Source organism: Pecten maximus, chromosome 11, assembly GCF_902652985.1.
Source record: "Pecten maximus chromosome 11, xPecMax1.1, whole genome shotgun sequence".
In the NCBI taxonomy this organism is placed as follows: Eukaryota; Metazoa; Mollusca; class Bivalvia; order Pectinida; family Pectinidae; genus Pecten; species Pecten maximus.
Window position 1 is genome coordinate 8329327 of NC_047025.1, and position 14876 is coordinate 8344202.

General features: G+C 36.7%; 1 protein-coding gene across 1 annotated transcript in view; it reads left to right on the forward strand.

Moving 5' to 3' along the window:
- Positions 1-14876, forward strand: part of LOC117337832 — a 92736-nt gene that overhangs the window by 28959 nt on the left and 48901 nt on the right. The window contains 7 exon segments of the mRNA XM_033898960.1: positions 204-318; positions 614-792; positions 1249-1363; positions 2271-2500; positions 3029-3143; positions 3899-4113; positions 4946-5060. Coding sequence (XP_033754851.1) covers positions 204-318; positions 614-792; positions 1249-1363; positions 2271-2500; positions 3029-3143; positions 3899-4113; positions 4946-5060 — 1084 coding nt within the window.

A 14876-nucleotide genomic window follows, 5' to 3' on the forward strand; every position in this document is an offset into this window, starting at 1 on the left:
TTCTCTGAATTTTTAATTGCTGTTGAAATTGTTGAAAGATCATCTTCCTGTATAACCCATGTAAAACATTCTTAAAACGTAGATACGTACCTACACTAAATGCTGAAGAAACTTACTCAATCTTAAATCTTTTCTTCCAAGTAATTTGTACTTTTATTAAAAGTAACTAGAAAATAGTAACTAAAATTCTGATTGATTTTCAGGAAAGTGTATATACAAAGGAGATAGTTATGTTCAGGGTGAGACGTGGTCAGATGGATGTGACTACAACTGTGAATGTGTGGAGGCAGGCAAGGGACATTACTCTTGTACCGACAAGTAAGAACATTTACATCAGGCCCTTTTTATAATATCTGAAATATGTTTCAATACCTTGAGAGATATCTATGTATTTATATGTTGGATTTCCACATACGGTATGTACCGTATTTGTCTCGTCCTAACCCCATGTCTGGTAATAAGCCCATCCATGCTATTAGAGTTTAGCAAACTATTAATCCCACATGAAATGTTTTGCATGTTTCCCTCTTTTATACTTTGCATTAATGAAATATTGCTTTTGGTAGGCACCTTGTGTATTACAAGATATATATTAAATGTGATTTGTTTTCAGGTGTCCCAAATACCCTGGCCTACCTTCTAATTGCCGACTGATTTCTGACTTCACAAACCCTTGCTGTGAGAGGCCAGTCTGTGACAGCCAGCCAGGGTCAGTAGTTACCGGTTTGAATCCTGTCATAGGTGGAACTACAGCTGCACCAAATCCAATACCAACCCTGGCACCTAATGCTCGTGAGTCGGCCCTGGAGATTAGGCACACCATGAGACCCGTCTAACAATTGTCTCGATAGTTAACGTTGTGCAATCTGAAATCATTTTGAGTTTTTTCACTTGTTTACCCATCAATATCAGTTATGTGATCAGGGTTTTTTTTCCGAGAACTTTTTGGGGCTGTTAATGGGCCCCATTCCCTAATGAAATTATATCATATTTAAGCCGAATTATCAATATTTGTAGTTCTACTCCTGAAAAATGTTTCCCAATTCACCAATTTTCTTCTCAAAATGAGACAAAAAAGCTGCATCCCAAACCAGTGAGAAAAAGCCCTGATGATAGATAGAATCTAATTATTGTGTCAGAGTAATATGAAACTATTAATTTATTAGAAAAACATTAAAAGTTTTGACTGCAAACAATAATAGGTCCTGTAAAATTGATTTAGGCAGAATTATAAAATTTCTTTTACAGAGTACTGTGTGTATGAGAATGCCAATTACGTCCAGGGGCAGGAATGGGAGGTTGCCTGTCAGTACAAATGTCGATGTGACGATGCCAGTAGAGGAGTCTACATCTGTAATGAAAGGTAGATATATTGATATTGAGTCTTGTTTTAAATTCCCCAAGTTAGGAAAAATTGAGGTTGACGTTGCTTACTTGCCCATTTAGATGAATTTATCTAAAACAACTATAAGTCTCCCATTCATCAAACTTTATATGCAAAAATATTTATGGAGTATTCTGTGGTAGGTACATTTATGTTACATCCTTGCGTTGAAATTTGATCGCTCAACTGTTTTCTGCTTCTCTTGAGTTTTATAAGATTTGCATTGTACTTTTCTGTACCATTGTAGTATAGTCAACATAAAAATGTGCTCCCTCTTCCCCCTTGTTGACTAAAGTCAACAGGCTATGTTGATGTTCCCATAATATCCATATATGGATTGAATAGATTTTTTTAATTTTCATTGCGGCTATGAATACCAGTAGCTAGCTACATATCCCTGTGGCGCGCCTTGATTTAAAAAATTTATATCGAGAAAACGAGAAATTTTATTAAAAAGAAAAATTTGTCATGTATACGACGAAACGCCAAATTATTAGAACAGCGGGGAGATCCTGCCTATGCACCACGCCATTGTTTTAATGTCGATTCCGCATTTTCCGGTCTTTTTTGTTCAATTTTGTATAAAACAAAAAGAAAGAAGTATTAAAGTAAAAATAATTTTAAATACAATCATTCAATATTTTTAACACTTATCTTATCGTTATCGATCCAAGGGAAGCTACTCTTCCTGTCTTACTGTCGATGGCGTATTAATATGACATACCAAAAAAAGCACTTGTTGGTTTGCAAGCCTAATAACTACTCCTGGTATGGAACCCAGGAGGAACACAAAGTAAGGAAAGAGTTAAGCTTCATTTACTTCAATTATGAATATACCTTTTACACACTGTCAGGTTTTCTAAAATATTTTTGAAAATATTTTCAGGTGCCCGAAATATAACAACTTGGGCAGTGAATGCAGTCTAGTAGTTGACAATAATGATCCTTGTTGCCTTGCCCCACGGTGTAATTTCCCACCGCTGACTGGAAACGCCACTGGCAGCTTTAATCCAGACCAGATCCCAACTGCTGCCCCAGGAGTTATCAGCGGAAGTATCAACATACCCACCCCAGCTCCTGTCCCAGGGGGTGCAACAGTGGCCCCACCCATTATCAGTAAGTATCAACTTACCCACCCAGCTCCTGTCCCTGGGGGTGCAACAGTGGCCCCACCCCTTATCAGTAAATATCTACATACCCACCCCAGCTCCTGTCCCTGGGGGTCCAACAGTGGCCCCACCCCTTATCAGTAAGTATCTACATACCCAACCCGGCTCCTCTCCCTGGGGGTTCAACAGGGGCCCCATTATTGATCATGATTCATATTTTGAATTCATGAATGTACCCTACCACAGAAGCATGATAATTATATACTAGCAATTTTAGTTTTTGTGTCAATGTGGTCTTGAGATGTGTTCGCCATAAAGCTAAGAGATTTGTACTATCAATAAAGTTAAAAGAGAATTACACACACGAGTCTATCAAGTAGGGAAATACCCACTGATGTATAGACAATAAAAAAGAGGGGGAAAAAATGAACATATATTACTATCAATAGATGTGATATCCCGTTTTTGCAGCTTAAATTTACAGTCATACTTTTCTCCTTGAACATTATCCCATTTATAACAATATCTTTACTAGAATGGTGTGAATACAAAGGAGCACGTTACGGTCAGGGGGAGAAATGGTACGACGGCTGTGACTTCGAGTGTGAGTGTGTGACAGCTTCAACCGGCAAATTCAAATGTGTGGAAAGGTAAGTCATGTGCATTCAAGGTGTTTGAAAGGTAAGTCAGGTAAATGATAAATAAAATACAAATTAGTCGCAAGATAAGTCAGGTGAATTTAACTTTGTTGAAATATAAGTCAGGTAAATTCAAACTTGTGATACAGTAAGTCAAGTATGTTCAAATGATTTTGGAAAGGTCCGTTAGGCAAATTAGAATTTGTTGAAATGTAAGTCAGGTAAATTTGAGTTTGTGGAAAGGTATCCCAGGTAAATTTGAATGAATGGAAAGGTAAGTCCGGTGGATTTGAATGAATGGAAAGATAAGTCAGGTAAAATGATTTTTAATGTGTGGAAAGGTAAGTGGCACAAATTTAACTATTTGTGCAAATGTTTGTTAATAGGCATTTTGAAATTTATTGAAAGGTAACTTCAGTAAATTCAAATATTTTCCCCAATAGGTAAATTCATTTGTTTGTGGAAAGATAAGTCAAAATGTTTGCATTAATTTGTTTATTGATTTTGATGTTGATAATAATAATGATAAATTCTTTTCTTTAGTCAGGGTTACATATTTAGACATTCGTCTAGTTTTCTATATGGCCCTGTAAAAGACATATATATACAAGGTACAACAACACACTTTAAGAATTTACAAGATAATACTTACATAGAAATAAGATACATAAATGACCTGACTATAGTGATGTGGGACAGTAATGAGAACAAAGCTTAAGTGTTTTAGTATTGTTACATAGTCACTGTTTTCTTTAAACATTTTCCAGGTGCCGAAGATACTTAAATCTTCCCCCTCAGTGCCGCCTTGTGAAGGATCCTGCGAACCCCTGTTGTAAAACTCCCGAGTGTGACTTCCAAGGAGTGACTCAGGGCATCACTAACTTCCCAACTCCTCCCGTGGGCCCCACTTTAGGACCAGGAATTGGTCCTACTCCAGTACCCACTCCCAATTACAACCCCACTCCAGCACCCAAACCAAAAGGTAAGGCCATGAGCCTGAAATGTTGCTGGTACATCACAGAGGTTGTTTTGTTACATTAATTGGGAGAATTAAGAGAAACTTGATATATTTGTCCTAGGTTTTTGCTGGTTTTTCATTACACACACTTAGACTATAAATGATGCTTTATAAAATCTTGAATTTTACCTCAAAGCAGATGAGGGAGGGCCTGCATGAGAATCAAGTAATTATTCTATTTTGTCCATATGTAATAATAGAATTTAAATATTTTGATTTTAGACTGCTTGACTGCAGGCAGGCTTTGACAATTTCTACTGACCTAACCTGTAGTTATGGCAAACCCAGTACACTGTACATTGCAAGTGGCGGTTATTTTAGTGGCCATGGGGCCTTAAATTCACCATTGGCGACCAGTTATTGACCTATAAGGCACAAGCATGGCCACTAAAAAAATTGTGTAAACCGTAATTTGGTTAATCTTTCAAAGGTTGCAGTCAATGCTAAAATGATGTTCACCATCGAAAAAGTTAGAGAGAGATGTTTTACTGAACTAAAGAATTAAAAGATTTTTTTTTTCTGTATTATAAACATCTAGGCCAGGCAACTAACTTTTCCAATTGGCGCCTAGATTTTATGACTTGGTAGCCAAATAAGCCACCTGGTAAAAATGTCCACTTTGAGCCCTGCCAGTAATAAATACCCCTCATGCTTTCATACTGGCCAACAACCTGTTGAGAAAGCTGGCATTTAAATAATTGTTACATATATATCCCATGCAAGGAATGAAAATTGTATATTTTTGACAGAGAAAATGTTTTTGGGTGTAACTAAATATATCTTTTTATCTGTTAAGATACGTGTGTATACAAGGGGAAGGATTACAACCAAGGTCAGCAGTGGTACGATGGCTGTGATTATGTGTGTTACTGTGAAAACGGACCTGCTGGAGTCTATAGGTGTAGCGAGAGGTAACTGTTGAACATTTCTCTAATAGGCTGGCTCACTGTGTAAAAGAGAGGATTCTAATAGACTGACTCACTGTGTAATAGAGAGGATTCTAATAGACTGAATCACTGTAATAGAGAGGATTCTAATAGACTGACTCACTGTGTTATAAACAGTACTCTAATAGACTGACTCACTGTGTTATAAACAGTACTCTAATAGGCTCACTCCCTGTATAGTAAACAGTTCTCTAATAGACTGACTCCCTGTATAGTAAACAGTTCTCTAATAGACTGACTCTGTACAGTAGACAGTACTCTAATAGACTAACTCCCTGTATAGTAAACAGTACTCTAATAGACTGACTCCCTGTATAGTAAACAGTACTCTAATAGACTGACTCCCTGTGTTATAAACAGTTCTCTAATAGACTGACTCCCTGTATAGTAAACAGTTCTCTAATAGACTGACTCTGTATAGTAAACAGTTCTCTAATAGACTGACTCTGTATAGTAAACAGTACTCTAATAGACTGACTCCCTGTGTTATAAACAGTACTCTAATAGACTGACTCCCTGTGTTATAAACAGTTCTCTAATAGACTGACTCCCTGTATAGTAAACAGTACTCTAATAGACTGACTCCCTGTATATTAAACAGTTCTCTAATAGACTGACTCCCTGTATAGTAAACAGTTCTCTAATAGACTGACTCCCTGTATAGTAAACAGTACTCTAATAGACTGACTCCCTGTATAGTAAACAGTTCTCTAATAGACTGACTCCCTGTATAGTAAACAGTTCTCTAATAGACTGACTCCCTGTTGGTAAACAGTTCTCTAATAGGCTCACTCACTGTATATTAAACAGTTCTCTAATAGACTGACTCCCTGTATAGTAAACAGTACTCTAATAGGCTGACTCCCTGTTGGTAAACAGTTCTCTAATAGACTGACTGTATAGTAAACAGTTCTCTAATAGACTGACTCCCTGTTGGTAAACAGTTCTCTAATAGGCTCACTCACTGTATAGTAAACAGTTCTCTAATAGACTGACTCCCTGTTGGTAAACAGTACTCTAATAGACTGACTCCCTGTGTAGTAAACAGTACTCTAATAGACTGACTCCCTGTATAGTAAACAGTTCTCTAATAGACTGACTCCCTGTATAGTAAACAGTACTCTAATAGACTGACTCCCTGTATAGTAAACAGTTCTCTAATAGACTGACTCCCTGTATAGTAAACAGTTCTCTAATAGACTGACTCCCTGTATAGTAAACAGTACTCTAATAGACTGACTCCCTGTATAGTAAACAGTTCTCTAATAGACTGACTCCCTGTATAGTAAACAGTTCTCTAATAGACTGACTCCCAGTATAGTAAACAGTTCTCTAATAGACTGACTCCCTGTATATTAAACAATACTCTAATAGACTGACTCCCTGTATAGTAAACAGTACTCTAATAGACTGACTCCCTGTATAGTAAACAGTTCTCTAATAGACTGACTCCCTGTATAATAAACAGTTCTCTAATAGACTGACTCCCTGTATAGTAAACAGTTCTCTAATAGACTGACTCCCTGTATAGTAAACAGTTCTCTAATAGACTGACTCCCTGTATAATAAACAGTTCTCTAATAGACTGACTCCCTGTACAGTAAACAGTACTCTAATAGACTGACTCCCTGTATAGTAAACAATACTCTAATAGGCTACTCCCTGTATAGTAAACAGTACTCTAATAGGCTGACTCCCTGTATAGTAAACAGTACTCTAATAGGCTGACTCCCTGTATAGTAAACAGTACTCTAATAGACTGACTCCCTGTATAGTAAACAGTACTCTAATAGACTGACTCCCTGTACAGTAAACAGTTCTCTAATAGGCTGACTCCCTGTATAGTAAACAGTTCTCTAATAGGCTCACTCCCTGTATAGTAAACAGTTCTCTAATAGGCTGACTCCCTGTATAGTAAACAATACTCTAATAGGCTACTCCCTGTATAGTAAACAGTTCTCTAATAGACTAACTCCCTGTATAGTAAACAATACTCTAATAGGCTACTCCCTGTATAGTAAACAGTTCTCTAATAGACTGACTCCCTGTATAGTAAACAATACTCTAATAGACTGACTCCCTGTATAATAAACAGTTCTCTAATAGACTGACTCCCTGTGTTATAAACAGTTCTCTAATAGACTGACTCCCTGTATAGTAAACAGTTCTCTAATAGGCTCACTCCCTGTATAGTAAACAGTTCTCTAATAGACTGACTCCCTGTATAGTAAACAATTCTCTAATAGACTGACTCCCTGTATAGTAAACAGTTCTCTAATAGACTGACTCCCTGTATAATAAACAGTACTCTAATAGGCTGACTCCCTGTATAGTAAACAGTTCTCTAATAGACTGACTCCCTGTATAGTAAACAGTTCTCTAATAGACTGACTCCCTGTATAGTAAACAGTTCTCTAATAGACTGACTCCCTGTATAATAAACAGTACTCTAATAGACTGACTCCCTGTATAATAAACAGTTCTCTAATAGACTGACTCCCTGTATAGTAAACAGTACTCTAATAGACTGACTCCCTGTATAGTAAACAGTTCTCTAATAGACTGACTCCCTGTATAGTAAACAGTTCTCTAATAGACTGACTCCCTGTATAGTAAACAGTTCTCTAATAGACTGACTCCCTGTATAGTAAACAGTTCTCTAATAGACTGACTCCCTGTATAGTAAACAGTTCTCTAATAGACTGACTCCCTGTATAATAAACAGTTCTCTAATAGACTGACTCCCTGTATAGTAAACAGTTCTCTAATAAACTGACTCCCTGTATAGTAAACAGTTCTCTAATAGACTGACTCCCTGTATAGTAAACAGTTCTCTAATAGACTGACTCCCTGTATAGTAAACAGTTCTCTAATAGACTGACTCCCTGTATAATAAACAGTACTCTAATAGACTGACTCCCTGTATAGTAAACAGTTCTCTAATAGACTGACTCCCTGTATAGTAAACAGTACTCTAATAGACTGACTCCCTGTATAGTAAACAGTACTCTAATAGACTGACTCCCTGTATATTAAACAGTTCTCTAATAGACTGACTCCCTGTTGGTAAACAGTTCTCTAATAGACTGACTGTATAGTAAACAGTTCTCTAATAGACTGACTCCCTGTTGATAAACAGTTCTCTAATAGGCTCACTCCCTGTATAGTAAACAGTTCTCTAATAGGCTGACTCCCTGTATAGTAAACAGTACTCTAATAGACTGACTCCCTGTATAGTAAACAGTTCTCTAATAGACTGACTCCCTGTATAATAAACAGTTCTCTAATAGACTGACTCCCTGTATAGTAAACAGTTCTCTAATAGACTGACTCCCTGTATAGTAAACAGTTCTCTAATAGACTGACTCCCTGTATAATAAACAATACTCTAATAGACTGACTCCCTGTATAGTAAACAGTTCTCTAATAGACTGACTCCCTGTATAATAAACAGTTCTCTAATAGACTGACTCCCTGTATAGTAAACAGTTCTCTAATAGACTGACTCCCTGTATAGTAAACAGTTCTCTAATAGACTGACTCCCTGTATAGTAAACAGTACTCTAATAGACTGACTCCCTGTACAGTAAACAGTTATCTAATAGACTGACACTGTATAGTAAACAGTTCTCTAATAGACTGACTCCCTGTATAATAAACAGTTCTCTAATAGACTGACTCCCTGTGTTATAAACAGTTCTCTAATAGACTGACTCCCTGTATAGTAAACAGTTCTCTAATAGGCTCACTCCCTGTATAGTAAACAATTCTCTAATAGACTGACTCCCTGTATAGTAAACAGTTCTCTAATAGACTGACTCCCTGTATAGTAAACAGTTCTCTAATAGACTGACTCCCTGTATAGTAAACAGTTCTCTAATAGGCTGACTCCCTGTATAGTAAACAATTCTCTAATAGACTGACTCCCTGTATAGTAAACAGTTCTCTAATAGACTGACTCCCTGTATAGTAAACAGTACTCTAATAGACTGACTCCCTGTACAGTAAACAGTTATCTAATAGACTGACACTGTATAGTAAACAGTTCTCTAATAGACTGACTCCCTGTATAGTAAACAGTTCTCTAATAGACTGACTCCCTGTATAGTAAACAGTACTCTAATAGACTGACTCCCTGTACAGTAAACAGTTATCTAATAGACTGACACTGTATAATAAACAGTTCTCTAATAGACTGACTCCCTGTGTTATAAACAGTACTCTAATAGACTGACTCCCTGTATAGTAAACAGTTATCTAATAGGCTGACTCCCTGTATAATAAACAGTACTCTAATAGACTGACTCCCTGTACAGTAAACAGTTATCTAATAGACTGACACTGTATAATAAACAGTTCTCTAATAGACTGACTCCCTGTATAATAAACAGTTCTCTAATAGACTGACTCCCTGTATAATAAACAGTACTCTAATAGGCTGACTCCCTGTATAGTAAACAGTTCTCTAATAGACTGACTCCCTGTATAGTAAACAGTTCTCTAATAGACTGACTCCCTGTATAGTAAACAGTTCTCTAATAGACTGACTCCCTGTATAATAAACAGTACTCTAATAGGCTGACTCCCTGTATAGTAAACAGTTCTCTAATAGACTGACTCCCTGTATAGTAAACAGTTCTCTAATAGACTGACTCCCTGTATAGTAAACAGTTCTCTAATAGACTGACTCCCTGTATAATAAACAGTACTCTAATAGACTGACTCCCTGTATAATAAACAGTTCTCTAATAGACTGACTCCCTGTACAGTAAACAGTTCTCTAATAGGCTGACTCCCTGTATAGTAAACAGTTCTCTAATAGGCTCACTCCCTGTATAGTAAACAGTTCTCTAATAGGCTGACTCCCTGTATAGTAAACAATACTCTAATAGGCTACTCCCTGTATAGTAAACAGTTCTCTAATAGACTAACTCCCTGTATAGTAAACAATACTCTAATAGGCTACTCCCTGTATAGTAAACAGTTCTCTAATAGACTGACTCCCTGTATAGTAAACAATACTCTAATAGACTGACTCCCTGTATAATAAACAGTTCTCTAATAGACTGACTCCCTGTATAGTAAACAGTACTCTAATAGACTGACTCCCTGTATAGTAAACAGTTCTCTAATAGGCTGACTCCCTGTATAGTAAACAGTACTCTAATAGACTGACTCCCTGTATAGTAAACAGTTCTCTAATAGACTGACTCCCTGTATAGTAAACAGTTCTCTAATAGACTGACTCCCTGTATAGTAAACAGTTCTCTAATAGACTGACTCCCTGTATAATAAACAGTTCTCTAATAGACTGACTCCCTGTATAGTAAACAGTTCTCTAATAGACTGACTCCCTGTATAGTAAACAGTTCTCTAATAGACTGACTCCCTGTATAGTAAACAGTACTCTAATAGACTGACTCCCTGTACAGTAAACAGTTATCTAATAGACTGACACTGTATAGTAAACAGTTCTCTAATAGACTGACTCCCTGTATAATAAACAGTTCTCTAATAGACTGACTCCCTGTGTTATAAACAGTTCTCTAATAGACTGACTCCCTGTATAGTAAACAGTTCTCTAATAGGCTCACTCCCTGTATAGTAAACAGTTCTCTAATAGACTGACTCCCTGTATAGTAAACAATTCTCTAATAGACTGACTCCCTGTATAGTAAACAGTTCTCTAATAGACTGACTCCCTGTATAATAAACAGTACTCTAATAGGCTGACTCCCTGTATAGTAAACAGTTCTCTAATAGACTGACTCCCTGTATAGTAAACAGTTCTCTAATAGACTGACTCCCTGTATAATAAACAGTTCTCTAATAGACTGACTCCCTGTATAGTAAACAGTACTCTAATAGACTGACTCCCTGTATAGTAAACAGTTCTCTAATAGACTGACTCCCTGTATAGTAAACAGTTCTCTAATAGACTGACTCCCTGTATAGTAAACAGTTCTCTAATAGACTGACTCCCTGTATAGTAAACAGTTCTCTAATAGACTGACTCCCTGTATAGTAAACAGTTCTCTAATAGACTGACTCCCTGTATAATAAACAGTTCTCTAATAGACTGACTCCCTGTATAGTAAACAGTTCTCTAATAAACTGACTCCCTGTATAGTAAACAGTTCTCTAATAGACTGACTCCCTGTATAGTAAACAGTTCTCTAATAGACTGACTCCCTGTATAGTAAACAGTTCTCTAATAGACTGACTCCCTGTATAATAAACAGTACTCTAATAGACTGACTCCCTGTATAATAAACAGTTCTCTAATAGACTGACTCCCTGTATAGTAAACAGTACTCTAATAGACTGACTCCCTGTATAGTAAACAGTACTCTAATAGACTGACTCCCTGTATATTAAACAGTTCTCTAATAGACTGACTCCCTGTTGGTAAACAGTTCTCTAATAGACTGACTGTATAGTAAACAGTTCTCTAATAGACTGACTCCCTGTTGATCAACAGTTCTCTAATAGGCTCACTCCCTGTATAGTAAACAGTTCTCTAATAGGCTGACTCCCTGTATAGTAAACAGTACTCTAATAGACTGACTCCCTGTATAGTAAACAGTTCTCTAATAGACTGACTCCCTGTATAATAAACAGTTCTCTAATAGACTGACTCCCTGTATAGTAAACAGTTCTCTAATAGACTGACTCCCTGTATAGTAAACAGTTCTCTAATAGACTGACTCCCTGTATAATAAACAATACTCTAATAGACTGACTCCCTGTATAGTAAACAGTTCTCTAATAGACTGACTCCCTGTATAATAAACAGTTCTCTAATAGACTGACTCCCTGTATAGTAAACAGTTCTCTAATAGACTGACTCCCTGTATAGTAAACAGTTCTCTAATAGACTGACTCCCTGTATAGTAAACAGTACTCTAATAGACTGACTCCCTGTACAGTAAACAGTTATCTAATAGACTGACACTGTATAGTAAACAGTTCTCTAATAGACTGACTCCCTGTATAATAAACAGTTCTCTAATAGACTGACTCCCTGTGTTATAAACAGTTCTCTAATAGACTGACTCCCTGTATAGTAAACAGTTCTCTAATAGGCTCACTCCCTGTATAGTAAACAATTCTCTAATAGACTGACTCCCTGTATAGTAAACAGTTCTCTAATAGACTGACTCCCTGTATAGTAAACAGTTCTCTAATAGACTGACTCCCTGTATAGTAAACAGTTCTCTAATAGGCTGACTCCCTGTATAGTAAACAATTCTCTAATAGACTGACTCCCTGTATAGTAAACAGTTCTCTAATAGACTGACTCCCTGTATAGTAAACAGTACTCTAATAGACTGACTCCCTGTACAGTAAACAGTTATCTAATAGACTGACACTGTATAGTAAACAGTTCTCTAATAGACTGACTCCCTGTATAGTAAACAGTTCTCTAATAGACTGACTCCCTGTATAGTAAACAGTACTCTAATAGACTGACTCCCTGTACAGTAAACAGTTATCTAATAGACTGACACTGTATAATAAACAGTTCTCTAATAGACTGACTCCCTGTGTTATAAACAGTACTCTAATAGACTGACTCCCTGTATAGTAAACAGTTATCTAATAGGCTGACTCCCTGTATAATAAACAGTACTCTAATAGACTGACTCCCTGTACAGTAAACAGTTATCTAATAGACTGACACTGTATAATAAACAGTTCTCTAATAGACTGACTCCCTGTATAATAAACAGTTCTCTAATAGACTGACTCCCTGTATAATAAACAGTACTCTAATAGGCTGACTCCCTGTATAGTAAACAGTTCTCTAATAGACTGACTCCCTGTATAGTAAACAGTTCTCTAATAGACTGACTCCCTGTATAGTAAACAGTTCTCTAATAGACTGACTCCCTGTATAATAAACAGTACTCTAATAGGCTGACTCCCTGTATAGTAAACAGTTCTCTAATAGACTGACTCCCTGTATAGTAAACAGTTCTCTAATAGACTGACTCCCTGTATAGTAAACAGTTCTCTAATAGACTGACTCCCTGTATAATAAACAGTACTCTAATAGACTGACTCCCTGTATAATAAACAGTTCTCTAATAGACTGACTCCCTGTATAGTAAACAGTACTCTAATAGACTGACTCCCTGTATAGTAAACAGTTCTCTAATAGACTGACTCCCTGTATAGTAAACAGTTCTCTAATAGACTGACTCCCTGTATAGTAAACAGTTCTCTAATAGACTGACTCCCTGTATAGTAAACAGTTCTCTAATAGACTGACTCCCTGTATAATAAACAGTTCTCTAATAGACTGACTCCCTGTATAGTAAACAGTTCTCTAATAGACTGACTCCCTGTATAGTAAACAGTTCTCTAATAGACTGACTCCCTGTATAGTAAACAGTTCTCTAATAGACTGACTCCCTGTATAGTAAACAGTTCTCTAATAGACTGACTCCCTGTATAATAAACAGTACTCTAATAGACTGACTCCCTGTATAATAAACAGTTCTCTAATAGACTGACTCCCTGTATAGTAAACAGTACTCTAATAGACTGACTCCCTGTATAGTAAACAGTACTCTAATAGACTGACTCCCTGTATATTAAACAGTTCTCTAATAGACTGACTCCCTGTTGGTAAACAGTTCTCTAATAGACTGACTGTATAGTAAACAGTTCTCTAATAGACTGACTCCCTGTTGATAAACAGTTCTCTAATAGGCTCACTCACTGTATATTAAACAGTTCTCTAATAGACTGACTCCCTGTATAGTAAACAGTACTCTAATAGACTGACTCCCTGTTGGTAAACAATTCTCTAATAGACTGACTCTGTATAGTAAACAGTACTCTAATAGACTGACTCCCTGTATAATAAACAGTTCTCTAATAGACTGACTCCCTGTATAGTAAACAATTCTCTAATAGACTGACTCCCTGTATAGTAAACAGTTCTTTAATAGACTGACTCCCTGTATAGTAAACAGTACTCTAATAGACTGACTCCCTGTATAGTAAACAATTCTCTAATAGACTGACTCCCTGTATAGTAAACAGTACTCTAATAGACTGACTCCCTGTATAGTAAACAGTTCTCTAATAGACTGACTCCCTGTATAATAAACAGTTCTCTAATAGACTGAATCCCTGTATAGTAAACAGTACTCTAATAGACTGACTCACTGTATATTAAACAGTTCTCTAATAGACTGACTCCCTGTATAGTAAACAGTTCTCTAATAGACTGACTCCCTGTATAGTAAACAGTTCTCTAATAGACTGACTCCCTGTGTTATAAACAGTTCTCTAATAGACTGACTCCCTGTATAGTAAACAGTTCTCTAATAGACTGACTCCCTGTATAGTAAACAGTTCTCTAATAGACTGACTCCCTGTACAGTAAACAGTTCTCTAATAGACTGACTCCCTGTATAGTAAACAGTTCTCTAATAGACTGACTCCCTGTATAATAAACAGTTCTCTAATAGACTGACTCCCTGTATATTAAACAGTTCTCTAATAGACTGACTCACTGTACAGTAAACAGTTATCTAATAGGCTGACTCCCTGTATATTAAAAAATACTCTAATAGGCTCACTCACTGTATATTAAACAGTTCTCTAATAGACTGACTCCCTGTATAGTAAACAGTTATCTAATAGGCTGACTCCCTGTATAGTAAACAGTTCTCTAATAGGCTGACTCCCTGTATATTAAAAAATTCTCTAATAGACTGACTCCCTGTATAGTAAACAATTCTCTAATAGACTGACTCCCTGTAT